Raw genomic sequence first — 26,674 nt, forward strand, 5'->3', positions numbered from 1 at the left:
GCAAGAAGTGAGCCTGTCACATCAAAACTTTAAATAGTGATAAAACAGTGTTTATTCAAGTGTATGTTAGGTGTTTAGAACACCTAATTGCTATTGCATAACTTTATTTAGTTACAATCACAAAATTACATTAAGAATATAGCAGAGAAATTCACCCTAGTAATTGACTATACATACATAGTGTTTTGGGTTTTTTTTTTTTACAGTTTTTGTAACTCTTTGTGTTCTACTGTTATTTTACTGATTATATTAATCAGTAAAATGTAATTTTGTGAGATGACTAAACTACTTGAGCTCGTATTTAGCATGTCTGTTGTTTTCACCTATTTGTTAATAATTCATTTTGTAAATATACCCGTCCATAATGGACTGGAAATTTCACTCTTCCTTCATCACAGTTTGAGAAACACTGGGCTAGCCTCAAACAGTGAATCCAAACTTGTATCCTGAGTTTGTGTCAACAGAGTAAATTCATGTAAATCCTGAACACATCTTTATTGAGATTTTGTGAAGTAAACCTAAATTTGTAAGTATCTAGAAATTAACGGGTCTAGGAAAACATCTTAACCAGTTGTTGGTATTTATATGCAGAGTACTCATGGCCCCCAGGTAGCGAGGAGTTAGCAGGCTTCACATATTGCTTGCTTGTTTTCACAGTAAATAATGAAAGCTCAGACTAGAGCACATTTTCATATTTAATCCAGTGTCCTATCCATTGAAACTGTTGTCTCTGATAGGAAAAAACAAAAAAGCAAGGAATATTCCCTTAAGAACAAAACTTATCTAGTTTAGAGTTCAACAAACTGAAGAAAGTTGTCTTTGGAAATATCAAAGTGTTCTGATTTTAATGTCAGACTCCCTGAAGTTTAAGTATACTTCAACTTGAAAACCAATTAAACACCTGGTTCGGAGATCTGCAGATCATTAGCCAGCTAGTATTGATGAGAATATTAGACCTTGCCACCACAATTAAAATACAAAACAAAACCAGTAGTATTCACAGTGGCATATCTGCCAGTCACCAAAACTGAACACTAGGAGGTCTTCTGTGGGTCATTCTGTAATGTGCAAGCAAATCTAAGCCATTCTTTCAAGACAGTAATCAGTGTTGGGAAAGAGGATGCCAGAGGCCATCAGAAATACTGCTACCATGAATAGTTTTCAGGTATGAGGAAAAACATTTTAAACTTCCATTTTAACTTGAGGTTTTGGTAATTAATTTCACATTAAATATGAAAAGTAATGAGGATTCTAGCAGTTATATGCACAAAACTGAGTTTGATTGTCAAGCACTTTGTTGCTCAGTCCCATTTTCCTTCAAATCACCTTATCGAATCAACACATTACTGTCAGTTTCTACCCCTACATGAAGACTCACACTACTAGAAAAAAACCCTTAAGCATTAATTTGTAATTTTTTTACTCATCCCAGGTCCAAGTCTATTACTCCAAAATGCAATCTCAAAGCTCCTTCACTCTGCATAAACCTCTCCTGGCCTCTCTCAGTAGAAAATGGAAACCAAGAATTATGGATCTGCCTCACCATCTGGTACACCACCACCACCACCACCCCCCTTCTGTCTAATGCCAGACAAAGGTGATGGGCTCCTTGAGAACAGAACTGAAAAGAACTCTTATTCACCTCGGGGTCCCCAGGGTCAAATTCCAAAGTGTATGTAATTAAGAAAAGGAATAACTCCAACTCTTTCAAGTTCTGAATATGTGGTCTTCTCAAAAATAGATAGTTTGTATTCAAACTTTCTTTGATTACTTGTTTCTTTGATCCAGTTCTCTACCTTTGGAGGTCTCAAAAAATAGCTCAAAAAGTAGGTGTCTTCTAGAACACTCCTACATGGGAATATTTGCCAATAAGAACTCTTGAGCCTAAATTTCTACTACTATAAATCTTGTGATACCACATTTAAATTGTGCTGAGGTGGTTGAAGTAAAGGAAAATGACAAAACTAATCAACAAATGGACACTCCATGTTCTTTTATTTCCCACTGAAGTTTAAATTCCCTAGAGCTGACAAAAAGATATAAAACACTCAGTCTCAAAAAGCTGGTATAAATTGAGGAGAAAATAATAAAATACAGAGTACTTAATGTTTTAAAAGAATTTGAAGGGCTTCCCTGGTGGCGTAGTGGTTAAGAATCCACCTGCCAATGCAGGGGACACGGGTTTGAGCCCTGGTCAGGGAAAATCCCACATGCCACGGAGCACCTAAGCCCACATGCCACTACTACTGAGCCTGCGCTCTAGAGCCCGTGAGCCACAACTACTGAGCCTGCGTGCCTACAGCCCGTGCCCCACAACAAGAGAAGCCACCACAATGAAAAGCCCACACACCACAATGAAGAGTAGCCCCCACTCAACGCAACTAGAGAAAGCCCGTGCGCAGCAACAAGACACAATGCAGCCAAAAATAAATTAATTAATTAATTAAAAGAATGAGAGAATTCTGCCTATGTAAATCATCACAAAGTGGGAATAATCTAAGATGAGGAAAGATTTAACAGAGATGTAAAGATTTTCCAAGATGAAAAACACGATTTGCCAAATTTGAAATAACAATAGAAGCAGTGAATGGCAGGTGAAATATTACCAAATGAAAATCAGTGACATAATAAAATAAATGGATAAATTGTCCCACAACTCTAATCAAAAAGACAAAATAGATCAATAAAATGAAAGAAAAAAAGTCAGAATTATACAGATCAATCTTCCAATAATAAGAGTTGTAGAAAGAAAAACAGTATATTCTTCTACAAATTTATTGAGCATTTAGTATACTATAGCCAGGCACTGAGGAGACAACAGTGAACAAGATAGACATGGAAAAGTTCACATTCTAGAACAAATGAGGCTGAAGCAATAACCAAAGAAATGAAAACTCTACTGCTGAAGAAGAGAGAAAGGAAGAAAAGAAGGAAGGAGGGAAGGAGAAGGAAAAATGTCCACATTTTGTCTTCTAGCTAAATTTAATACAAAGACATTCTGGGAGAATTTCAAACTTCAAAGATAAAGTATCCTATAACCATTCAGAGTGGAAGTCAAGTTACCTACAATTAAAAAAAAATCTGATTGGCAATGTTTAACTAATATTACATGTGGACAAGGATGAGGTTAAATTGGCACTCCTATATGCTATAGAGGGAACATAAATTGGTAAAATTTTCTAGAGATAAATTTGACAATTCCACTTCCAGGAACATAGCCTAGAAAATAACCAAGGAGGTAAACATTTAGATAAACACGTACGAGAGTGCTCATCACAGCATTATTTAAAATGGCAAATTAAAAAACAACCTAGGACTTCCCTGGCAGTCCAAGTAGTTAAGATTTGCACTTCCAATGCAGTGGGCGCAGGTTCAATCTCTGGTTGGGGAACTAAGATCCCACATGCCGTGCACCACAGCCAAAAAAAAACTACATGGCAAACAATCTAGGATGAAACAAATCACATTTTGGCCATTCAGTGGAATACTATGCAGATATCAAAAGCTGTTTTCAAATATTTTATTACATGTCAAAATGCTTACAATTCAAAATTAAATGAAAACAAAGAGCACAGTCTCAACTTTGTTTCTTAAAAAAAGCACATATTTATGTGTATACATAAACATTTGTATGAATATACATATATACATGTATATATGTATACACATACATATGCATAGACAAAAATCAACTGGAAGGAAGTGCACTAAAAATGTTAATCGTGGTGACACTGGAGATAATATTTATCTCCTTTACTTTGCAAATTTTTAAAAAACCAGAATAAAATTTTCAAGACCATTTACACTCAATGTAATGACAGACCAATATGGCTGGGTTTAAGTCTACCATCTTGCTGTTTTCTATTTGTCCCATTTGTGCTTTGTTCCTTTTCTCCTCAATTCCTGCCTTCTTTCGGATTAACCGAGTATTTTTTAGGATTCTGTTATATCTCCCCAATTAGTTAACTAGCTATCACTTAATTTTTCTAGTGGTTGCTCTAAGCTTTACATTATACATATTTAACTTCCCATTCTACTTTCCTATGGTATACCTCTTCATGTATAATGTAAGAACTTTACAACTGTATGCTTCCATTTACCTTCCTCCCAACTTTTGTGCTGTTGTCAAATGTTTTACTTCTACATGTTGTAAAACCTATGTCATTATTTTTGCTTTAAAAACAGAGCATCTTTTTTTAGTTACTAATTCCAAAACATTTCCATCACCCCAAAAGAAACCCTACACCTGTTGGCAGTCACTCTCAGCTCAATCATCTTTTAAAAGGATTAAAAAATAAGAATAAATTTCTGTATATCTGCCCCCACATTTACCACTTCCGGTACTTTTTAATCCTTTGCAAAGATTCAGATGTCCATCTTAAATAATTTTCCTTCTGCCTGGAAAACTTCCTTTAACATTTCTTGTGTGGGTCTGCTGGCAACAAATGATTTTGGCATTATTAGATTATTCAAAAAGTATTTTGCTCCCATTTTTGAAAGGCATTTTCCTAGGTAAGGAATACTAGGCTGTCAGTTTTGTGGGTTGTTTTTTTTTAAAGCACTTTAAAGATGTCTCTTCACCATCTGCTTCTTTTTTTACTTTTTTTAAATTTTATTTTTGGCTGTGTTGGGTCTTCATTGCTGTGCATGGGCTTTCTCTAGTTGTGGCCAGCGGGGGCTACTCTTGGTTGCGGTGCGCAGGCTTCTCATTGCAGTGGCTTCTCTTGTTGTGGAGCACAGGCTCTAGGTGTGCGCGCTTCAGTAGTTGTGGCACGCCAGCTCAGTAGTTGTGGCTCTCGGGCTCTAGAGCGCAGGCTCAGTAGTTGTGGAGCACCGGCTTAGCTGCTCTGCAGCATGCAGGATCTTCCTGGACCAGGGATCAAACCCATGTCCCCTGCATTGGCAGGCGGATTCTTAACCACTGTGCCACCAGCGAAGTCCCTCTTCACCATCTTTTGATCTGCTAAATTTCTGATGAAAAATCTGCTGACCTTCTTATGTTTGTTACTCTGTACATAATGTGTGTGGGGTTTTTTTTGCTACCTGCTTTCGGGATTTTTCTCATTATCACTGGTCGTCAGCAATTTGACTATGATGTTCCTTGGTGTGGTTTCCTTTATATTTATTTTCCTTGTAAATTTATTGAGCTTCTTGGGTCTGTGGGTTTGCAGTTTTCATTAAATTTGGAAATTTCCAGTCATTATTTTTAAAAGTATTTTTTGTCCTCCCCTTTCCCTCTCCAAAAAGGGCTCAAATATATGTACATTAGACTGTTTTTTGTTCCTGACTTCTGTCTGTTATAGTCATTGGTGATCTATTAATTTTCCCAACATTTTTCTTTTTCTCATTTCAGACACTTTCTATTGTTACATAAGTTCACTGATCTGCTGTGCCTCATTGTTGTCAGTCCCATCAGTGTTATTTTTTCATTCCATTTCCATCTCTAAAAGCTATATTTAGGTCTTTTTTATATCTTCCATTTCTCTCCCCATTATGTTAATCATTTTCTCTACCTATCTGAACACACAGAACATATATATATATATTTTTTAACAACTTTATTGGAGTATAATTGCTTTACAGTGATGTGTCGAACATTTATAACAGCTGCTTTAACATCCTAGTTTGTTAATTCCATCATCTCTGGGTCTATTTCTACTGATTGATTTTTCTGATTATAGGTCATATTTTCCTGGTTCTTTGCATGCCTGGTAATTTTTGATTGGCTTGTGAATTTTATGCTTTGGGTGCTGGATTTTGCTATATTCCTTTAAATAGTGCCTGACTTTGTTCTGGTGTACAGTTAAGTTTCTTGGAATCAGTTGGATCCTCCAAGGCTTGCTTTTGTGCTTTGTGAGAGTGAGTCCAGAGCAGCCTTTAATTTGGGGCTAATTTAGCCCTATTACCGAGACAATACCTTTCTGATGCCCTGTGCATGCTCTGGCAAGTGAGAACTTAGACTCTTCCCAACCTGTGTGAGCTCCCACCTACCATCTTCCAGTGAAGTTCTTTCTCTGGCCTCAGGGGGTTTCCTCTCATGCATGTGCAGATCAGTACTCAGCCAGACTCAGGGGGACACCTCTGCATATCTCTGGAGTTCTCTGTGCAACTCCCTCCTCTCTTGTCTGCCCCACAAATCATAGCTGCCTTCAAACTCCTGTCTCTGTCTTCTCAACTCAGTGAGACCACTGGGCTCCCCATTCCTGCTCTGCAGCCTGAAAACCACCTCCAGATAATAAACTGGCAACCATAGAGCTCAGAAGGTTTGCTTCTCTTCTTTCAGTGATCACAGTTCCTGTGCTGCCTGTTATCCAATGTCTCTTAACTGTTATTTCTTACATTGCCTAGTTTTCTAGTTGCTTAAGGTAGCAAGGTAAATTCAGTCATTGTTATTCCCTCATTGCTGGACAGAATAAGTTTTGTAAATCAACTAACTATTTTACAATTTCCTATCTAAAGCCTTTTTCTTAGTTCATTCAGCTCTACTTCTTTTAAAAAAAAATATCTAACAATGCTCACTACTCCTTTTTTTTCTTAGAATCTGCTCCACTCTCAGTTTGACACTAAACTCTTTTAATTCTACTTCTCTGATTATGACTTATTCTTGAATCCTCAAATACAGGCAAGTTTCCAAAGTTCCGTCCTTGCCATATTTTGTTCTCCATCTGTGCAGGATCTCACCATGTGTAATTTCAACAAGCCCCACAGTTTCCTTTATGACCTCTTTTGCTGCTGACTCTTAACACAACAGAAGCACCATATGTAACTGGCCTTGGACTTCTTCATTCATGAATAGAACACAAAGAAAAAAAAGGCAGAATACAAAATGTAAAATCTCAACTACATCTTAAAATGTCAGTTTATTTATATACATTTATATGTATGTAACCATAAAAAAACCCAGGAGTTAATTCAATTAAATGTTAAGAATGATTATCTGTTTTATGAATACTTTTTATTCTATATACTTTTCTGTATTTTCTATACCCACATACACACATAAACAACAAATTTATAATGAGAAGTTTATTTTCTAAATCCCCATGTCTAGCTCACAGCTCCTGATATTTCACAGGCCAGCATCTCAAACCAAAATTTTCAAAAACCAGTCACATACCTTCCACCTAGAGCCTGCCTGTCCCTTTCTGTTCTGTTTAATGGTACAAAGTCCTCCCATAAACTCCAAAGCCATTTCAACTTGTTCCTTTGTCTCCACATCAATCCCCACAGTCAACAATTCCAATGAAACAATGAGTTTCAATTCACAGGAAACAAGATTACTGCAGAAGGCTCTAGACTAATGATCGCAAGCAGTACTGAACAGCTAGCAGAACGAGAAACCCTCTTAAACAGATCAGAGATAGAGGAGAAAGCTGCAAAGAGGAAGCAATGCCCTTGGCAGAGAACCAGGCTGTGCCTGGGGTAAAGAACTAGATTTTGAGAAGATCAAAGTTGGACAATAAACCCAGGGTAAAAACTACTGAGCAGACTGAGGGTCAAGAGACTGGGGACTGGATAAGCCTGCACTTTGGTTGGCACCTACAGACGAAATAAAGCTTCAAATGGCACATTGGCATAAAGTTGTTTTGCTGCCCAAACTGGCATTTTTGGTTAAGGTGAATAATACACATTATCAACTTTTTACCATATAATTAGCCAGCTCTGAATAATAAGGTCATAACTTTTTATTTTAATGATCTTTTAAAAGTAAGTAATAAATGGACAAGGTACAGAATTCAAAGGTCACAAATTGGTTAAATGAACTTTGAGGACATTATGCTAAGTGAAATAAGCCAGTCACAAAAAGACAAGTACTGTGTGACTCTCCTTTGATGAGGTATCTAGAGTAGTCCAAGTCATATAAACAACAAAAGTAGAATGGTGATTGCTAGGGGTCAAGGTGAGGAGGAAATGAGTTATTTAATGGGTATGAAAAGGTTCTGGAGACTGCTTGCACAAAGATGTGAATATACTTAACTGCACACTTAAAATGGCTAAGATGGTAAATTTTATGTTATGTGGATTTTGTCACAATTAAAATTTTTTTTAATTTAAAAGTCACAAAACAGTATGCAGAGCAAGTGTCTCCCACTTTGCCCCCAGCCATCCACTTCTCCTCAGAGAAAGCCAGCATTAGTATGTCTTTCTACCCTTCTAGAGATATTCTATTTATATATGCTTGTATGTACATGCCTTAAAAGAAAATACCCAAATGGAAATGGTAGCATACTACATATAGTGTTCATGCACATTGGTCTTTTCATTTAATATATCTTAGAGATATTTCTAAAGGAGTTCATAAAGAACTGCCTTACTCCTTTTAAGAGCTACTACTAATTCACTGTATGACTATACCATTAGTTATTTTACCAGTTCCCCACTGATGGATAAATAGGTTTTGTCCAAAATTTTACTATTACAAACACAGCAGTTAATATGCTCATATTATTTAACCTCCATATATACAAATGCGTATGTTTATGTATGTGTGTGCTTACAAGCATAGAAGGGAATTGCTAAAACAAAGGTATGTGCTTTATGACTATGTATATACACTTTTTATTTTAATATTGAAGTATAGCATACATTCACAAATCCTAGGTTTATAACTTCATGAATTTTCCCAATGTAAACACAACCGTGTAACCAGCACCCACATCAAGATACAGGACATTACAAGCCCCTCAAAGCCCTTCTTGTGTTCCCTTTCAGCGAGCTCCATCAAGGGTAACACTACCCTGACTTCTAACACCATAGATTAATTTTGTCTGGTTTTTTCTTTTTTTTTTTTTTGCGGTACGCAGGCCTCTCTCTGTTGCGGCCTCTCCCGTTGCGGAGCAAAGGCTCCGGATGCGCAGGCTCAGCGGCCATGGTTCACGGGCCCAGCCGCTCCGCGGCATATGGCATCTTCCCAGACCGGGGCACGAACCCGTGTCCCCTGCATCGGCAGGCGGACTCTCAACCACTGTGCCACCAGGGAAGCCCCTTATCTGGTTTTGAACTTAGGTGTTTGGCTCTTCCACTCAATATTACGTTTGTGAGAATCATCCATATGGTGTATGAACTGTCATTCATTCTTTTTTTTTCTGCTGCGTCACACGACATGTGGGATTTTAGTTCCCCGACCAGGGATCAAACCCGCGCCCCCTGCACTGGAAGCACGGAATCTTAACCACTGGACAGCCAGGGAAGTCCTGTAATTCATTCATTCTTTCTCTCTGTAATATTCCATTGTGTAATACATCACAATTTATCCATATTACTCTTGAGGTACATGCATTGTTAATTTTAATGGATATCGTCTGCTCTACATAGTTTAGAATCCTATCATTACTAAATGGAAGTAGCTATTTCTCTACGTCTTAGCTACATTAATCAAACTTGTTTCTTTGCCAATCATATATATTAAAAATGCTTTCAATATACTTTCAATTTGCTTTTCTCTTATTATGATTGAAACTGGGGATCATTTCCTGTTTAAAATTATTTGTTTTTACTTTCAACTGTCTTTGAATGTCCTGTCCCACTTGTCTACTGAGTTGTTGGTCTTTTCTGAATTGATTTAAAAGGACTCCCAGATTTTCTGATTTTTCTTTTTAAAGAAAATTAGCTCCTTAAATATGATGCATGGCAAATTTTTTTCCCAGTTTATCTTTGGAGTTCCAACTTTGTTTTATGCTAGTTTTTGCCACACATAGGTTTTATCTGTCTTTATGTGAATTCATCAACTTTTTCTTCTTTATGGTTTCTGGGGTTCTGCAACACTTAGGGCAACTGGAACTGTCATACGTTGCTGATGGGTATAAGCTGGTACAGTCACTCTGGAAAACTGTTTGGCAATATATACTAAAATTAAACATACACATATCCTATGACCCAGCATTTCCACTCAATTCCAACAGAAAATGAGCACTTGTGCTCCCCCCACAAACATGTACAAGAATGTTCTCAGCAGTTTTATTCATTTTACCCACAAAAATATGAACAACCAAAATTTCTATCAACAGAATAGATAAAGGGTGGCATATTAACACAACATAATACAACACGAGTAAAAAAAGAACTGCTACATGCAACATAAATAAATCTCACAGACATAATGTTAAGCAAAAAGAAGCTAGACACAAAAGAAGACATACTATATGATTCGCTTTATTTGAACATCAAAACCAGGCAAAACTAATCTATGGATAGAGGTCTGAATAGTGGTTATCACTGGTGGAGGCGGTATTGACTATTGACTAGGAAGAGCATAACGGAGAATTCTGAGATGCTGGAGATAGTCTATATCTTGATTGAGGCGGTGAGTACTTTGTGTATACATACATAAAAATTTGTTGAGTTGGTCCCTTAAAGTATGCATACTTTCCTGTGAATTGTATCTCAATAAAAGTTTTTCTTTTTTTTTTTTTTTTTTGCTGTACGCAGGCCTCTCACCGTTGTGGCCTCTGCCGTTGCGGAGCACAGGCTCTGGACGCGCAGGCTCAGCGGCCATGGCTCACGGGCCCAGCCGCTCCGCGGCATGTGGGATCTTCCCGGACCGGGGTACGAACCCGTGTCCCCTGCATCAGCAGGCGGACTCTCAACCACTGCGCCACCAGGGAAGCCCAAAGTTTTTCTTTTTTAAAGTGAGATAGCAAGCTAGCTTTTTTTCCCAAATGGCTACTCAGTTGACCCCATACTATTTACTGAAGAATTGTTTTCATCCTTATCATATATAACATTTCTATAAATGAGGCCACTTAAGTACTCTCAACTCTGTCCAGTGATAACTTGTCTACTCTGATATTCTTAATTACTTTAGCTTTAACACAGACTTTAATAGCATTAATACCTCCTTCATGAACACTGGTTTTCATAATTCTTAAAATTCCACATATGTCCTTTCATATGAACTTTAGAATCAAGTTTTGAAAACCCTGTTTGAGATATTGTTACTACACTGAGTTTACAGATTATATTTTATAAACTTCAAGATACCTTCGATGTGAAACTAACATAACACTGTAAATCAACTATACTCCAATAAAAACTTTTAAAAAAAGATACCTTCGATGTAAGATTTACAATTATTTTTATGTAGCACTAAAAAATAAGACATTGCCCAGCTATGACATAATGCTGAGGATTTTTATTTTATGCCTATTGTTAAATTACCTTTTTCTCTTCAAAAATTCTGTTAGGAAGATATGCAAAACCTCTTTTTAGAAATCTATAAAACATTATTGAGAAAAAAATTAAAGAAGACCAAAACACATGGAGAGAAAATACTCATGAATTGGAAGACTCATCGGTATAAAGATTTCGATTACCACTAAACTTATCATTGTGGAACCTCACAAGCTGATTCTAAAATGTATATGCAAATGCAAGGGGCTCAAAATAACCAAGAATTATCTACTGCGTATCAAGATTTATAAAACTAGAGTAGTAATTCTCATACTTTTTGGTCTTATACTCCAAGTTATTGAAACTCTAAAGAGCTTTAGTTTATGTGAGTTTATTTTTTTTCACATTTGAAACTGAAGCAGAAAATTCTGAAATATTTATTTATTCATTTAAAAATAATAAGAAACCCATTACATGCTAACAGAAATAACTTTATGAAAAATAACTGTTTTCCAAAACAAAAATATTTAGCAGGAAGAGTGGCAATGCTTTACATTTCTGTAAATCTCTTTAATATCCGGCTTAATAGGAGACAGCTGGATTCTCAAATCTGCTCCTTTACTCAATCTATTTCAATATCACATGTCATGCATCCTCTGGAAAACCTATTGTAGACTCATGAGAGAATGAGAGTGAATACGGCAAATAACATCTTACTATTACTACGAAAATAGTTTTGACCTCAGAGACCCCCTTAAAGGGTCTCAGGGACCCTAAATGGTCCCAGGAGAACTACTGAAATAGACTATTTAAGACAATGGCACTTTGGCATAAGGACAGACAAAATAGAAAAATGGAAGAGGAGAGCCCAGACAAATCCTCGTACATACAATCAGCTGATTTATGACAAAAGTGATTTATGACTGATTTATGATTTATGACAAAAGTGATTTATGACTGATTTATGATTTATGACAAAAGTGATTTATGACTGATTTATGACTGATTTATGACAAAAGCAGGGGAGAATGGACATTTTAAAAAGTGGTGCCACAATAACAGTAACTGGACAGTCATACAGGAAAAGAATTAAACTGACCCCTATCTCACACCATTAAAAAAATTCCACATAGATTGTTGATCTAAATGTGAAAGGCAAAACCTAACAGAAAATAATATAGAATATATCTTCATCACCAGGATACAAAAAGTTCTAATTATAAAGGAAAAGACTGACATACTTAACTACATTAAAATTAAGAATTTCTGTTAATCCAAATATACCTTTAAGAAAATGAAAAGGTAAGGCAAGCCCAAGAGTGGAGGAGGATAGATATCTGCAATATGAGTATCTGAATACACACACACACACACACACACACAAATAAGACAAAGATAGAACACCAGATAGAAAAATGGGCAAATGACTTTAATAAGCCTTTAATCAGCCTTTCGAAAAGACGATGGTCAATGAACACACGAAAGGCTGTTCAACCCTACTGGTAATCAGGGGAATGCAAATTAAAACCAAAGAGGAGTGTTAAGTAGTACAACCACTTTGGGAAACTGTTCTGTAGTTTCTAATAAAATTAAACGCCTACCTGATGCCCCAAAATCCACTCTTCGATATATAGTCAAGAGAAATGAGTATGTATATATAGAAAGATGTGCATGAGAATATTCATAGCAGCTTAATTCACAATAGCCAAACTTAGAAACAATAATCAATAAGAAAATGATAATCATAAAATGGGACTAAGCAGTAAAAAAAGAATAACTAATAAAACCAACAACTTGGATGAATTGCAAAAAACATTATTATGCTGGGCAGAAGAAGCCTGACACAAAAGAGTTCATACTGTTACAAACCCATTTACATGAAGTTCAAGAACAGGCAAAACAAATTTATAGTGGTAGAAGTCAAAACAGTTTTGTCAGAATAATAGCTTCTGACTGGAAAGGAGTATGAGAGAACTTTCTGGAGTGATGGAAATGTTCTATATCTTCATATGGATATGGTACATGCATATGTAAAATATTCTTCAAGCTGTACATTTAAGATTTTTGCAACTTATTGGATATGACATATACCTCAAACTACACAAAAAAATCCATTACATATAAACCAGAATGGTTACTTTAACAGATTGACAATTCCAAGGCTTGGCAAAGAGGTGGAATAACAGGAATTCTCATACACTGCTGGTAGGAATCTAAACTAGTGCAATGACTTTGAAAAATAGTCTGGCATTACCAACTAAAACTGAAGAATCACAGAAGTGTTCACAGCAGTATTATTCATAATTGCTGCAAAGTAAAAACAATTTAAATACCCATCCAAAAAAAGAGCAAAACAATCAACCGTGATATATTTGTATAAAAGAACATCCCGCTGGGCTTCCCTGGTGGCGCAGTGGTTGAGAGTCCGCCGGCCGATGCAGGGGACGCGGGTTCGTGCCCCGGTCCGGGAGGATCCCACATGCCGCGGAGCGGCTGGGTCCGTGAGCCATGGCCGCTGAGCCTGCGCGTCCGGAGCCTGTGCTCCGCAGCGGGAGAGGCCACAGCAGTGAGAGGCCCGCGTACCGCAGTGACAAACTACAGCTCCATCACACACAGATGAATCTCACAAAATAATGTTGAATGAAAGCAGCCAGAGTAAAGAATACAAAATGAATGGTTCATTTATATAAGGTTGAAAAAGCAGGCAAAACTAAGCTACCAAGTTCGGGTGCAACCTTAGGTAGAAAAGAAAGTGATTATCATAAAAGTCAGGGCAGAGCTTATTCTAGTGAAGGAGTAGAAGTATACTTCATAAGGAGGGCTTTCTGCAGTGCTGAAAATTGTCTGTTTAATGACCTGAATGTTGGTTACAAGGCTTATGCTTTATAACCACCACATCAAAACAAGATGCACAGATCAATGACTTTTCTATATGTAACAGAACAAAACCAAAAAGTTACAAATCAGAAAAAAGGTTTAAAAAAGTCAACTGGACCTGGTGACTGATTGGGTTGGGGTGAGGGTTAGTAAAGGCAACCAAGGAAAACGCCCGGGTTGCTGACTTGCACAACTGTTTGGGTGGGATGCCTTTCACTGAGACAGGAAACAGCATTTCAGGGGAAGAATATGAATTAAACTTTGGACATGGTGAATTTAATAGCTCCTTTGAGACATCCAAGCAGAGATGTCCAACAGGCAATTACATATGCAGAACTTGAGCTCAAAGGAGAGGTCCAGGCTAGAAATATAAATTTTGGATTCATCTGTAAGTGAAATCATGGGCAGGGATGTGATTGTTTAGGGAAAGAAGACTGACGAGAGGGTGTACGGCTGATCCCTGGTATGTCAGCATTTAATGGGCAGGTAGAGGATGATAAACCGGTAAAGAAAACTGAGAAGGAATCGAGCGGCGGGAGGACAATCAAGAACGTGTCATGAACCATTAAGCAAAGGAAGAGAACATCTCATGAGTAATTAGTCATTCACTGCAGGTTGATGCATAGTTAAGAAAACATATGGGTTATGTGCAATACTCAGCAAGCCAGTTTTTACTCCACCTCTCTCTGGCTGATTTGAGAGAAGCAACACCCAGAGAGAAAACCAATGCTTCTGAGAATGGTTGCAAGTTTTTGTGTTATCTTTAGAAGTGAGGAATTAAGGCCCCTCTCACTCTTCTCCCTGACTCTCAGGAAGGAAGAAGACAGATTTGGGAGCACTGATAGGTCTGTGTGCTACTGGGTAGAATCACCATGAAAAGGTCAGTACACACGTGCGGGCTCATTTTTCTGCTTCTTCCATGTGACTGAAGTGGTATGAGACGCCTTCAAGAGAGGACTTCCTCTATTCCAAGTGACAGCCAGGGCCAAACCTACTACTTGGGCAGAAAAGGCCAGAGGCAGGTGGCCAAGACCAGATCAGCAGTCAGCCAGGGCAAATGGGCTCTCTCTGGTTACAAGGCCCTGAGCACTGATAGGAATGAGTTAGAGCAGCTTTGCCCACATCGTAAGGGAAAGATCTAGCCACGTTTGAAAACTGGGGAGATGGAGGGTGTCCATCCCATGGCCTGTTTCAGTTTGAAACAAATGAAGCTTAACTAAATTGAGAAAAACAGCATCTCCACATGAAGCAGCTGGGTTCATTCCAGTCTTCTGTCTTAGAGTTTGATGCCCAAGTCCTACTCAAGATGCAAAGTATTTTGGTTTTTCATTGCCGGTACAAATATAAACCTCTCTCTTAGGGACCCTATAGACTTGAAAATAATGGCTGTGGACTGGAGGGAATTCTAGTATTCCTGGATCCCACCGGAATGCCATCATAAAATTTCTCAATTTCTAGCACCACATAAATCACATACAAAACAAAACAAAACCACAATGGGCATTTGGTTAAAATGGCATCAGATTAGCAACTCCAGAACAAGTAGAAAGTCGCAATATGTTTGTTCCTTGATACAAAGATTTTAGTGAAGGTTGTCTCCTTCCCAAATCACCTATAAATTCAGTACAATTCTAATCAAAATGTCAATGGGATTTTTTTTAGAGCTCATCAAAGTAAATTCTAAAATTCACCTGAAACAATACATGCATGAGAACAGCCAAGAAAAATTTGAAAATGAGCATATTTGCTCTATCAGGTATCAAACTGTATTATATAAAGCCACAGGGGAAAGGGGGGCTGTGGTAATGGAATTCTGCAGAAACATACACAAACAAATCACTGGAACTGAATTGAGAGTCCAGAAAGAGGCCCTATGTATATAAGGAAATTCTTGCACCATTTCAAATGTGGACAAGTCAATAAGTGGAATTAGGCAAAAGCTTATCAATTAAAAAAAAAGTACGTTAGATCCCTACCTCACATCCGACAAAAAAAGTAAATTGCACACAAACTGAAAGAGTTAAATATGAAAAAACAAATTTCAAATATAACATACAAGAGTTTAAAAAAAATCTTTGGGGGACTTCCCTGGTGGCACAGTGGTTAAGAATCTGCCTGCCAGTGCAGGGGACACAGGGTTCGAGCCCTGGTCCGGGAAGTTCCCACATGCCGCGGAGCAACTAAGCCCGTGCACCACAACTACTGAGCCTGTGCTCTAGAGCCCGCGAGCCACAACTACTGAAGCCCACGTGCCTAGAGCCCGTGCTCCGCAACAAGAGAAGCCACCACAATGAGAAGCCCGCACACCGCAACGAAGAGCAGCCCCCGCTCGCCACAACTAGAGAAAGCCCGCGTGCAGCAAAGAAGACCCAACACAGCCATAAATAAATAAATAAATTTATAAGAAAGAAAATCTTGGGACTTCCCTGGCAGTCCAGTGGTTGGGACTTCGCCTTCCAATGCAGGAGGGTTTGGGCTTCCCTAGTGGCGCAGTGGTTGAGAGTCCGCCTGCCAATGCAGGGGACACGGGTTCGTGCCCCAGTCCGGGAAGATCCCACATGCCGCAGAGTGGCTGGGTCCGTGAGCCATGGCTGCTGAGCCTGCGCGTCCAGAGCCTGCGCTCTGCAACGGGAGAGGCCACAACAGTGAGAGGCCTGCATACCGCAAAAAAAAAAAAACAAAAACAAAACAAAAACAAAAACAATGCAGGAGGGTTTGATCCCTGGTCGGGGTGCTGGGATCCTGCATGCCTTGCAGTCAAAAAAACCAAAACATAAAACAGAAGAAATATAGTAACAAATTCAATAAGACTTTAAAAATGGTCCACATCACAAAAAAAAATCTTAAAAAAAAAAAAAACTTGGGATGGTAGAGATTTTGATAAACAAGATTAAAGAAAAAACAAAAAAACTCAAAAGCTACAAAGAAGTTGAAGATGGGACCACATAAAAAGTTTAAACTTCTGTATGAATAAAAATACCATGAATGGGTTTCCCTGGTGGTGCAGTGGTTGGGAGTCCGCCTGCCAATGCAGGGGACATGGGTTCGTGCCCCGGTCCGGGAAGATCCCACATGCCGCGGAGCAGCTAGGCCCGTGAGCCATGGCCACTGAGTCTGTGCGCCCGGAGCCTGTGCTCCACAACGGGAGAGGCCACAGCAGTGACAGGCCCGTGTACCGCAAAAAAAAAAAAAAAAAAAAAAGTACCATAAATGAAATTAAAAGACAAGTGAGAAACTAGGAGAAAATATCTGTAATACATATAACAAAGGATTAACTACTTTGATATCTAAAGAATTCCTGCAAACCAATAAGAAAAAACGACAACACTGCAGGGAAAAATTGGGCAAAGGCATGAACAGGCAATATCCAGAAGGAATATGAATGCCCGTTAAACATATGTCTGTACAAAAATTAGGTTACAGACTCATCTAACACCTGATAAGCTACATTCTAGATGATTAAGAAATTAATTTTTTCAAAACTAAGAGAAATTATAAATTCATCAGATATCAGAATGAGAAATGCCCTTCTAAACTTAAAACCTATAAGAAAAAATTACAAAGAAAAATAATTAAATTTTATATACTTAAATAAAAACCCGGCTTCCCTGGTGGCGCAGTGGTTGAGAATCTGCCTGCCAATGCAGGGCACACGGGTTCGAGCCCTGGTCTGGGAAGATCCTACATGCCGCGGAGCAACTAGGCCCGTGAGCCACAACTACTGAGCCTACGCGTCTGGAGCCTGTGCTCCGCAACAAGAGAGGCCGCGATAGTGAGAGGCCCGCACACCGCGATGAAGAGTGGCCCCTGCTTGCCGCAACTAGAGAAAGCCCTCACGCAGAAATGAAGACCCAACACAGCCAAAAAAAAATAAATATAAAAATAAATAAATTTAAAAACAAACCCATAGTACTGCAAAAATTAATGAAATTGAACTAAACTGGCAAAAATATTAACAAATATAATAAAATATTCATATCCTTTAAGTATATAAAGCATTTGTCTAAATCAATATAAAAATTCTAAGATCTATACAGGCAAGACTGGAGAAGAAAGGCAAACAGTTAATAAAATGTGAAAAACATTAAACCTTACTTATACCTTGGGGGGAAATGCTAGTCAAAACAATGAGAGTATCATTTTTCATACATGAAACTGATAAAGGTCTAAAAAATGAGAATGCCCAATACTGGCAGGGGTACAGGGCACTTGACATTCTCTTACATTACTGGTGGAATTTTTAATGACATAAGAAAATAGTTGTGACATGTTAGATGAGGAGAAAAGATATAAAGTACGTACAGTATGATCTCAACCGTATTTTAAAATAAGAGCTAAGTTTTATGAGCACTTACTTCTGTGCCTGGCACTGTGCTAAGACCATTTACAGGTATTGGTGCATTGGTGCACTTCATACAATAATCCTGAGTTAGACGCTATTATTATCCTCATTTTACGGAGGAGGAAACTGCGACGAGATCAAGTTATGGAACCAAGGTTTCAACCCAGTTACACTTGCTCTAGAGTCTGTGATAGTAACTATTAGCACAAAGCAGAGGAGGAAATAAATCAAACTCCTAAGATAAAGTGATGTTGAATATACTCCACTTAATTCCTATTTTGTCATGGATTTTCCATTTTACTTCTCAAACACAATGATGGTCTTTAAAAGGTCAATAATCACACAACAGTGACAACAGCATCCTTGAAATGCCCCTAAGTTACAGGTGCTAACAACAAAAGAAACTTTATAGATCATAATCCAGGGTATTTTAAAATGTTGTTTAGCAAAAGAACTTTTTTGTAAATGAAAATTTAAATGGATCTATGATATGAGAAACAGATTAAAGCAGTATTGCATTGTATTAGTGTATTTGAAAAGCTCAAATTTATAACATTTACAATGAAGCTCTTCTGGTGAATACAAACTTCAAATTATGGTTGATTAGGGCAGTCGAATTTGTTTTGTTTGACTGCCCAGTATCAAGAAAAACCTGATTCACAGAGTAGCAATTGCAAATAAGAGTTTTTGTGATTCTTTAAAAAACAGCACATAAATGCTATCTGAGGATTTTATTACACCTGTCCGGAAGTCCAAGTAGAACATTTCTAAGTTAAACCTCTAATAATATTAGGAATGAAAATACTTGGTAACCACAAATATTTTGGTAAAAAATAAAAATCTTAAAATATATACTAATCATGACATCAAGGCATTATACATAAGGCAGTCACATGTTATTGCACAATGCAATGAGAGTTGTCTATAGGAGCAAACTTGCTCATATAATTTTACAAAAGCAAATAAGGACTGATCTGAATTTTTAAAAGACCAGTGTAAAGCTACAATCTTTCCAATCAATAAAAATTTTAAAAATTCAAGTACAGGCACAAAGAAAGCAAGAAACACTATTATAAGGATTGTTATCTGGCTGTTGGCGTTATGGATAATTTTCATTATTTCTTTTTGCTTATTTCCCCTCAAACACCCTAAATACACTACTTTTTTTTTGTTTTTTACTTTTATTTTTAAAATAGTTATAAATCACAGGAATTTTCAAAAAAATGTACAGGAAGGTCCTGAGGACCCTTCACCTAACTTCCTTCAATGGTAATATCCTACATAGCTCTAGTGTAAGATCATAACCAGGAAACTGACCTTGGTACAGAGTTTACTCATATTTTACCACTTCTACATTCGTGTGTGTGTGTGTGTGTGTGTGTGTGTGTGTGTGTGTGTGTGTGTGTTGTGTGTGTTCTATGCAATTTTATCACATTTGTAGCTTTGAGTAACCACAGCTGAGATACAGAACTGTTCCCTCCCCACAAAGCTCTCTCGTGCTGCCTCCTTAACCACCCCTTCCCCCATTCCTAACTCCCAGCAACAGCTAAGCTATTCTCCATCTCTATAATTTTGTTATTTCAATAATGTTATATAATGCAATCATATAGACTGCAACCTTTTAAGATTGAATATTTTTTTTACCTAGATAACCCGGCAGTACAAATCAGCAGTCTCTAATGTAAAATTTAGCATGAGATACATCTGAGTGTATATAAATGTTTATAATGTTTTAAAGTTTACAATGTTAAAAATGTGACTCAAATGCTTATGAAATCCCTGTTGTACCACCACAGAACTAGGATTCTGGGGGATGAATTTTAAAAATTGATAATCTAATACAAGTCTAGTGCAATCTAGTACAAACACTGTACAGAAGAGAAACCCAAGGCACAGTGCTTGTTAAGTTTTATCTATGTTTACAAGAACACGTGGCTTACAAGAATGCCTGGTTTTGCATTCTTCTGGCCAAGATCTAGATTCCAGTCCTCTCCTAACCCAGGTAAATCTACATTACATTCAAATATGACCATTTGCTATTCCCCTCAAAATGGTCACCGTTTTCTGCCTTTCCTCATGTTGTTTCCTAGAATCCTTCCAAATCATCAAGGAAATGAATTCCTCTTAAATTCCTGGTTCTGGTGACTTAACCCCACCACACCCCAGGCCCAATTCTTCTGTTTCTCTATGCAGTAGGTCCTTATGACTCAACACCTCTCTCAGGAAGGACTATCCCACCCCAGTACAAATTCATACTAACATTTTCCCCTCCCCTCTACACCTCCAGGTACGTAGATCCACTTTATCTTTCTTCTCTCGGCTATTCTGTTAGGTCTTCCCGATAGCTCACCCCACTGTATACCTGTTCACTCACTAGGTGTGACAAATGCCTTATCTTCACAAGTTTAGGCTTAGAAGGCAAACACTCCAGGGATTTACTTCTTGAATACCGTGCCTTCAGAGTAATGTTCTTGCTTTTCCAAAAAGATTGCTCCCAATAAGTAAAAGCTAAAACACAAACATACAGATGCAAAAAAAAAAAAGCATAGATGTTTGCATATTTTTAAAAATTTGGCTGATATGGGTATCACTATATCAAAATCAGATCAAATGGAATTTAAAGTAGTGGTAAAGAGCCAGACTGCCTGGGTTAAAACATGGCCTCTGCCACTGTACTATCTAAATCAAGTTTCATTTACATTCTGTGTGCTTCAATTTTCTCATCTGTAAAATGGTGATAAAAGTGCCTCACAGGACAGCTGTGAGAATTAAATAAACTGCATTTAGAACACTGCCTAGTACACAGTAAACATTATCCAAGTATTAACAATTATCTCTAATGCATGGCAATCCAAGTTCACCTCTTTGTGATATCCCTCTATTCCCCTTACATTCTTTGAAGTCCATACTGCTTCTGAAATTTCCATACCAAGAAACAATGGTCATGTAAGAACCTGTATTTTATTTATTAAATTCATCTTGGTCAAAACTAACCAGTAGAACAAATTGTTTTTAACATAGTGGTAGCAGTTATTAACATTCACCAAATATGAATGTAAGCACTTAAAAGTATAGTGGTGATGGAAAGAATGCTAGCAAAGAGTAAAGTACAGATCAGAACATAGAATATGGTAGTTTTATGTGTAAAAAATGGGGAGACTAATATGGTCATATTTATGCTTGTATATGCATAAAATGGCTCTGTAAAGTTTCATGTCTGCTTAAGGAAAGGGATAACTACAAGTCTGGGGGCAGGGTTCTGAAGGGGACGGTTCACTATATATGCTTTAGTATCTTTCAAACTTGAAGCAGTGAATATATTACCTATATAAGAATTTAATTTTAAAAATGGAGGAGGGTGGGGTGGTGGTTCCTCTAAAAAGTACTCTGGAAGCCAGGCTTCTAGTCCCAATCTGCCACTAACTGTGTTACCTTGCACAAGTCATTTAACCTCTGAGTCTAGCTGAACTAAGCAAGGGGCAGCACAGATTCCTAGGTTCTATTCTAATTCTAAAAATGTGTCTCAAAGAGGGGGGTAGTAAACAGATGGTACTATTTTTAAGACATGAGAGGGGTACTAGTCCAACATTTTGCGAAATAAGGCAACTTTTTGAGGATCTGAATTGTCAAGCCTCTTCATCTTTCAAAATCATTTTTTTCTTACATAAAAGCTCTTCTTAGAAGGGGTCTAATGCAACGTATAGGAAATACCTATAAAGAATATTCTACACATTATTTTGTGTCTCTTGCCACACTTTTGGAGTTGTTTTAAATGGATTTTAAGTCTTTATACTATGCCATGGAGTGAGCAATAAAGTACTCTAAAACAATTTACATTTAAAATACATAAATGACTACACCTAAGACAAGTAACTTGTACTATTTAAAGGCGTTTATGATCAGACATTGCAAAAAAATAATCATAGCACCTCCAGTCAATAACAGCTGTAACTAATCGAGTACATACTTTATTTCAAGTATCATCCATTTATTTATTCCATGTATCCTCCTTAATCCTACCCATTAATCTGGCAAAGTAGGTTTTAATATCCCCATTTAACCAAGAAGCAACTGTAGCTCCATGAAGATGAGTGACTAGCTTGAGGGCACAGTGTAACAAGTGGACGAGCTAGGAGTCCACCCAGAACCTTTGGATCTGAATTTAGTGCACTGGACAGGGATTAGCAGGCAGGCTGGTGCAGACTTGCAACAAAGCTTTTAGTAATTTAAATAAAAATGAGGAAAAATGAGAAGAAAGTAAACTTTTTAATAAACCTAAGTGATTCAATTTAAAGATCTTTCATACTGAAATTCAGTTCTTTCTAATTATTTGAGTTAAAATATCCTTACTTACAATGAAATGACAGTGACAGTAGATAGTGGTATGGGTTACTGTTGCTGTTTTTATTGACTATAGCCAGCCAGCAGAACAAACTGGCACCTCTATTGCAGCCTCCAAATTTGGGGGGGGGGGGAATACTTCTTTTGAAATCCAAAAATCTGGGAACTACTTCCTTAGACAATGATGCCTCCCAAAATAATAGAGGACTTACACACACACACACATATAGCCCTCAAGATTCTCTCATTAATCTCTACTTTATTTGGATTAGAACTCTTAAGGATGAAGAAATGAGAATAAAGTGAGTTTCAGCAATCCAAAATCACATGAGTTAACGCTGGATTCTGGCAGAGAACCTTCCTCAGGATTTCATTGGTTAATTTTTCTCATGCTTTATCTTTAATTCTACTCAAACCTGGGCTCAAACTTTCTGTTCCTAAAATAGTCACACTTTGGGACTTTCCTGGCGGTCCAGTGGTTAACACTCCACGCTTCGGGCTTCCCTGGTGGCGCAGTGGTTGAAAGTCTGCTTGCCAATGCAGGGGACACGGGTTCGTGCCCTGGTCCAGGAAGATCCCACATGCCGCGGAGCGGCTGAGCCCGTGAGCCATGGCCGCTGAGCCTGAGCGTCCGGAGCCTGTGCTCCGCAACGGGAGAGGCCACAACAGTGAGAGGCCCGCTTACCGCAAAAAAAAAAAAAAAAAGAGACTCCACGCTTCCAATGCAGGGGGCGTGGGTTCCATCCCTGGTCAGGAAACTAAGATCTCACATGCCCCTGCGGCATGGCCAAAAATAATAATAATAAAATTTTTTAAATAAATAAAATAGTCACATTTTTTACTACTACTGCTAACTGGCAATCAATACTTAAGTCAAATAAAAAGAACTACAACTTGAGGTCTCCAATAATCTGCTTTTATTTAAAGCCTTTTTCACTTTGACAAAATAAAAGCTTTTAATTATGTTTAGTCTACCTACTTCCAAAAGAAAATTGATCTATAAATTAGACTCAAGCCACTTTAATTTCCAAATTTCTGTATCTCCATCATATATATATATAATATATATAGTTTATATATATATAATGTATATATGTATTGATATATATGGTTTTGCAAGCAGTTTATAAACAGGTTGGTCAAACTGTCTAAATTTCTTGAATTTTATTGTGTACACAGCAAATAAGCTATTTATTCCTCTTATTAGCATGTCTTATTTCTTACCTATCTTCCTTTAGTGAGCATCAAATTTAAAATATTCTATGTACACAGCTACACAATTAAACATTAGTGTCAGTCACAACATATTAAATTCACACTTAAAACTATAAAGAGATCCAGATATTTTTAGTCTTACACATATACTTTATATATAATCTCACTTGATGTTATTTATATTATCTTATGGTGCTTTATTAAACAGACATCAGAACACAAAAACCTGGACCTTGCAGGATACATAACTGAAAATATTTATAATCTATACTTATTACATGGTTCAAAAACACTCTTTTTTAAAGGAAAGCCAATATTAAGAACTTAAACATACAGTCTGGATAACATAAAGCACTCTTTCCAAGTCCAAATGTTAAAAGGTCTAGTTAAAGTTATGATAGACTACAGTGTTTCCAAAAGCTAAAATTGGTAATAATTCTGCTTAAATTCCATATTTATCTAATATCAAAAGTTATTTTTATTCCTTTCTTCAAATACCTGAAATACACTGCTGCTTAGTCTTTTCATTATATATTTAGTTAGCTAACTTTGGGTGCAAGGTACTTTAAATATAAAAGTCCTTTCCAATGGATAGTGAATATAATATAAAAATGTTTGTATAAAATACACTCAGTGATTCTCAAAGGATATCTGAGAGTCTATTAGGTCTATTAACTTGGTTCAAAATATCCAACAACAAATGTGAGGTTTTGTCACATTGACATATTTTAACTGTTAACTGGTATCTACATTTTAAACACATTATGTCTAATGTAGCAATAATGATGACTATTTTTCCACTAAAAAGCTACAGGATTTTGGTTTAAGAGCAAATGAGAAAGAGTACGTGGCTCACCAAGAAGGCTGTCAAAGTGGAAAAGATCAGCAGTCTGAAATTTGTAAATAGTAACAAGACAAACTCCAGTGCTAGGTCGTTCATGTAATCACCAATATGTAGGTCAAAATAAACTAGTGAGCTATACATTACTGTCTACGTAATAATTTACAGAACAATATGAGAGGAAGAAACTGCTGAAATGTGACTACTGTTAACAAACTCAAAATATTAGGCATAGTAATGTCTCTATTAAAATTATAACATCAATTGTGAAATAATTTCTTTCACTATTTCTACTTTTAAAAAATGAACCCTCCTCAATTAAAAAAAAAAGAGCAGCCACTTTTAAGATGTAAATTCCTCTTTTTTTTAAAGTAACTTACCCAGAAAAATCTAATGCAGAAAATAAAGTGTAACAGATAAATCGACTACAACATTTTTAAAAACCTAAAAGTATCAGTAAAACAAACCAATCCCTCCAGTTTAGCAATGCGTGTATTTTTAAGCTTCGGTGGGTATACCATTATAATAACCAACAACGTTTAAATGGCACCCTAATGCCCCAAACATCATCATTACACATGACATACTCGTATTTTACTCAAATTATGCTTAGATCAGATCCAAACTCAGGCCATTCCCCCCTCGCGGGCACACTGAAATATACGAGGGGGAATCCAAGAAATCAGATATGTTAAGTGCAGGTATCTCCTTCCAGAGTAGGGTCAAATTCTTGTTTGCCCGCAAATGTCACTGTCTAAAGAAGTCTGCAAATTCTCATTAGCGCTACAGAGTACAAAGAGGCCTGACCACGGAAACACCTGTCCTAACACCGGGAAGACAGTGGGAAATGCAAACCCCGAGCCCACGCCGGCCGTACAGCCTTGGGCAGCAGCAGCGACCCCAGACGAGGGGTGGACACTGACCTCATGGCTCCCTCGGGCAGGCTCCCACACCCCCGACTCGCCTCCCCGGGCAAGAACCACTAAATCTGTCAAGCCGGCCGGGACCCACCCTCCGCGAACCCCGCTTGCTCCCTCCGAGCCCGGCCCCAGCCTGCCCAACTGCCCCCGGTCCGCTCCGGCCTCGCGGCTGCACTCTGCCACCTCATCCCTCCTTGCCGGTCTCGCGGCCCCGCCACCTCAGCCTCGGCGGCCTGCACTCGGGCCGCCCCACCCCGGCCGCCGCCCCCCGGCCCCGGCCAAGGCTCCCGGCCAGGCTCACGGCGCCGTCGGTCCCTTCGCGGCCCGATCCCCGCCGCCCCCCAGGCCCGAGCTCCCGCCGCGCGCTCCCCACCCCCAGCCTCCGCCCTCGCCCCGCTCGGCCGCTCCCGGCCCGCTCCCCCTAGCCGGGCTACCTGGAGGCAAGGGCGGCAGAGCACTTCACCCAGGGCCCCAGGTCGCAGAGGGCCCGGTGCTCGGGGTCCCGCTCCTTCTCCCGCTCCACGTGGTAGGCGTAGATGGAGAGCAGGATCCCGGCGGCGCACACTGCATACCGGGCCACCCGCTCCCAACGCGGCACCGACACTCTCAGCAGGACGGGCGCCGCCATCTTCCCCCCTCCGCCGCCGCCGCCGCCGCCTCCTTCGCCGCCGCCGCCGCCGCCTCCCTCCGCCTCCACCTCAGCCGCCGCCGCCCGTCGGGGCCCGACCCAGCCGCCGCCGCTACCGTTACCGCCTCCGCCGCCGCCGCCACCGCCGCCGCCGCCGCCGCCGCGCCCCATTGGCTCGACCGCCTCCTCCGGGCCCCGCCCCCACAGGCGCGCGGCCCAACCGCCCCAAAAGGAGAGATCCTGGCGGGGCGGGGAAGGCGCGCGCGGGCGCGGAGTGGGGAACGGAGTGCGCAACCGGCCGGGAGGCCGGCCGGGGGGCGGAGCCGGAGGCAGTGCGGCGCGCGCAGCGGGCGGGGCCGAAGGAGGGGCGGGGCCATAGGAAGGGAAGGGCGGGGCTATGG

The 26,674-nt window shown here is 38.9% G+C and overlaps 1 protein-coding gene across 2 annotated transcripts in view; it reads right to left on the minus strand.

Moving 5' to 3' along the window:
* The window catches only part of VKORC1L1 (vitamin K epoxide reductase complex subunit 1 like 1), a 61,220-nt gene extending 34,908 nt beyond the window's left edge, over nucleotides 1-26,312 (minus strand). The window contains exon 1 of one of the 2 annotated variants that reach the window (XM_082858160.1): nucleotides 26,218-26,312. In XM_082858160.1, coding sequence (XP_082714286.1) covers nucleotides 26,218-26,273 — 56 coding nt within the window. In that variant the 5' untranslated portion in view covers nucleotides 26,274-26,312. Of the gene's footprint in view, nucleotides 1-26,079 lie in introns of both variants that reach the window. The other variant, XM_082858159.1, reaches the window with a different exon arrangement.
* Nucleotides 26,313-26,674: the final 362 nt, after the last annotated feature.

This window comes from Leucopleurus acutus (assembly GCF_964270905.1).
Source record: "Leucopleurus acutus genome assembly, chromosome: 16".
Lineage (NCBI taxonomy): Eukaryota > Metazoa > Chordata > Mammalia > Artiodactyla > Delphinidae > Leucopleurus > Leucopleurus acutus.